This window comes from Falco naumanni, chromosome 3 (genome assembly GCF_017639655.2).
Source record: "Falco naumanni isolate bFalNau1 chromosome 3, bFalNau1.pat, whole genome shotgun sequence".
Taxonomy (NCBI): domain Eukaryota; kingdom Metazoa; phylum Chordata; class Aves; order Falconiformes; family Falconidae; genus Falco; species Falco naumanni.
The window spans coordinates 80,833,778-80,836,070 of NC_054056.1; the positions used below are offsets into that span (position 1 = coordinate 80,833,778).

The 2,293-nt window shown below is 64.8% G+C and overlaps 1 protein-coding gene across 1 annotated transcript; it reads right to left on the bottom strand.

Annotated features, from left to right (window-relative positions):
- Window positions 1-201: 201 nt before the first annotated feature.
- Window positions 202-1,583, bottom strand: MSC (musculin). The gene is made up of 2 exons (XM_040588503.1): window positions 1,059-1,583; window positions 202-305 (listed from the first exon to the last, which is right to left on the bottom strand). Exons 1-2 carry the CDS (start codon window positions 1,581-1,583, stop codon window positions 219-221), a joined length of 612 nt encoding a protein of 203 aa, XP_040444437.1. The 3' UTR covers window positions 202-218.
- Between the last annotated feature and the right edge of the window lie 710 nt (window positions 1,584-2,293).

The window sequence follows — 2,293 nt, forward strand, 5'->3', positions numbered from 1 at the left end:
AACCGCCTCCCATCTTTACTGCTTTAAATAAACTGCCCTTAGAACTCTAAGGGAAAAGAATGACAGGGGACGTGGATTTAACACTGTTGGAGATGGGGGGTTGTCCCCATCTTCTAGTCTCAAGCTGATAAATCACAGCTCTTAAAAATATCCAGCCCATAAAAAAAAAAGAAAAAAAAAGTCAAGAACATAAAAAAAACCACCCCAATTTACTTTGACTATGCGGTAGTTCCACATAATCTGCTGGCAGTAGAAACTTCTTTGGTGTCAGAGTCAGGTCTTCCTGAAACCACAAATGGCCAAGTCTGCAAGCAAAAAAAGGTATTTCATATTATAAAGAAAGTTTACCCTGCTATGAAACTGGAGCTTTATTATTGATAGATGTCTTAACTCTGGTTCAGTTGCAAACACGTCATCGTGTTTTAGTCCCTGCGGGAAGCACAGAGCTGAGTTCCACTAACAAATATTTTCATTACGTTTTTCAGTGTAATTAAATGCTCCACAATAGGGCTGCAATGGTCAGCGGCAAATCGTTCTCATCAAATATGCAACATCTATCTTGCTTTACAACTGTTTGTATTATTTTATAGATACAAAGCATACAAACTATTCAAAAACAAGCACTCTGCGCTACATAAGCAACTTTTTTACCCCTGTGGCAAGCATCGGGCATTCAGTTTTGTACCGACGACCTAACGACGGCTCGCTTGCGCTCCAAGCCCGCCGGCAGAGCCGACTGCTCCTTCTTCGGACACCAGGCTTGCCTAATGCCCGAGGAATTTACTTCTTTAGGGTCCCGCACGCCGGCTCCCCAGCCCAGACACACCCGCCACCACGGCAGGCCGAAGCCGCCTCTCGGGTCGCCCCCGGAGCGAGGATTTACTGGGGATTTACGAAGCGGGCAGGGCCGCCCCGCGGCCGTCGTGAGGGCGGGCACGGCTGGAGCGCCGCCAGCCCTGCCGGTGCGGTGCGCCGGGGCTCCCCCGTGACCCCCGCCGGCGCCCCTCGCCGCGCATCCCGAAGGCGCTGGGGCCGCGCCGCGCCGCGCCGCACCGTACCAGGTTGACGGGGTGGACGTAGCCGTTCTCGTAGCGGTCCTCCTGCAGGAGCTGCCGGAGGTGGGCGATGTAGCTGGACGCCAGGCGCAGCGTGTCCAGCTTGGAGAGCTTGGTGTCGGGCGGCACCCAGGGCAGGCTCGTCTTCAGCCGGGAGAACGCTTTGCTCAGCACCCGCATCCGCGCCCGCTCCCGCGCGTTGGCCGCGTTGCGCTGGGACTGCTTGCCCTCGGGCGGCGGCCCCCGCGGCCCCGGCACCGCCTTCTTGCCCCCGGGGCCGCCGCCCCGCGCCCGCTTCCTCTTGCAGCCGCTGCCCGCCGGTCCCGTCGCGCAGCTGCCCTCGCCGTCCTCCTCCTCCTCCTCCTCTTCCTCCTCCTCCTCCTCCTCCGCCGCCGAAGAGTTGTCCCCCGAGGGGTAGAGCTCGCCGCGGGGCTGGCGCTTGGCCGGCGGCGGCGGGTAGTCCAGCTGCAGCGCCCGCAGGTCCATCTCGGGCAGCTCCTCCGCCTCGCTCCCGGAGCCCGTGGACATGGCCCCGGGAGGGAGGCCGGGAGGCGGGCAGCGGGGCAGGCGGGAGGGGGCGGACGGCCGAGGCGGGCCGGCGAGTCGGCCGAGCGCGGGGCGGCCCCGCCGCGGAGAGTCCGTGCCGGCGCGGGGGCGCGGGGGGGCGCGGAGGGGGGATGCGCCCCTTGACAGCGCTATATATCGGGTGTCCGCGGCGCAAACCATCTGCCGGGCGAAGGGGCGGGGTGGGGGCGCGGAGGAGGGGGTCGGTCCCGGCTGAGCCCCGCGCCGGGGGCGGTACCTCTCCGCGCTGCCCGGCGCAGCGCTGCGCCCCGGCCCGCGGCCCGCGGCGGGGCTGGCGCGGCGGGGCTGGTGCGGCGGGGCGCGGAGCCAGGCCCACAGACCCGCGTGGGGGCGGGCACGCGGGGATGTCTCCAGGTGTTTGTGTGCTCCTGGGAATAACGCCGCCGGGCGAACGAGCGCTTTCCCTCCGGGACAGATCCCTCTCCCCGCCCCGGAGGACGGAAAATACCCGCGGGGCGGATCCCGCAAGTGCTTTCGTGGGGAGGGGGCAGCGCTCCCCGGCCCTAAGGCGGCAGCGGCTGGGCTAAGGCTCGGCGCCCCTCGGGGCTCTGCCCCCAGCCCACCTGGGTGCGCTCTCCCCGTTGGCTTTCCTTCGGGGTCGGCGGATTTTTCCACGGCGCCCAGCCCCGCTCCCCGCAGCCGAGCGGGGCGGC

Coding starts and splice junctions, on each gene's coding strand:
- MSC (XM_040588503.1), bottom strand. CDS start 1,583: ATGTCCACGGGCTCCGGGAGCGAGGCGGAGGAGCTGCCCGAGATGGAC. Junction 306..1,058: donor ACGTCCACCCCGTCAACCTG/GTACGGTGCGGC, acceptor TTTTGCTTGCAG/ACTTGGCCATTTGTGGTTTC.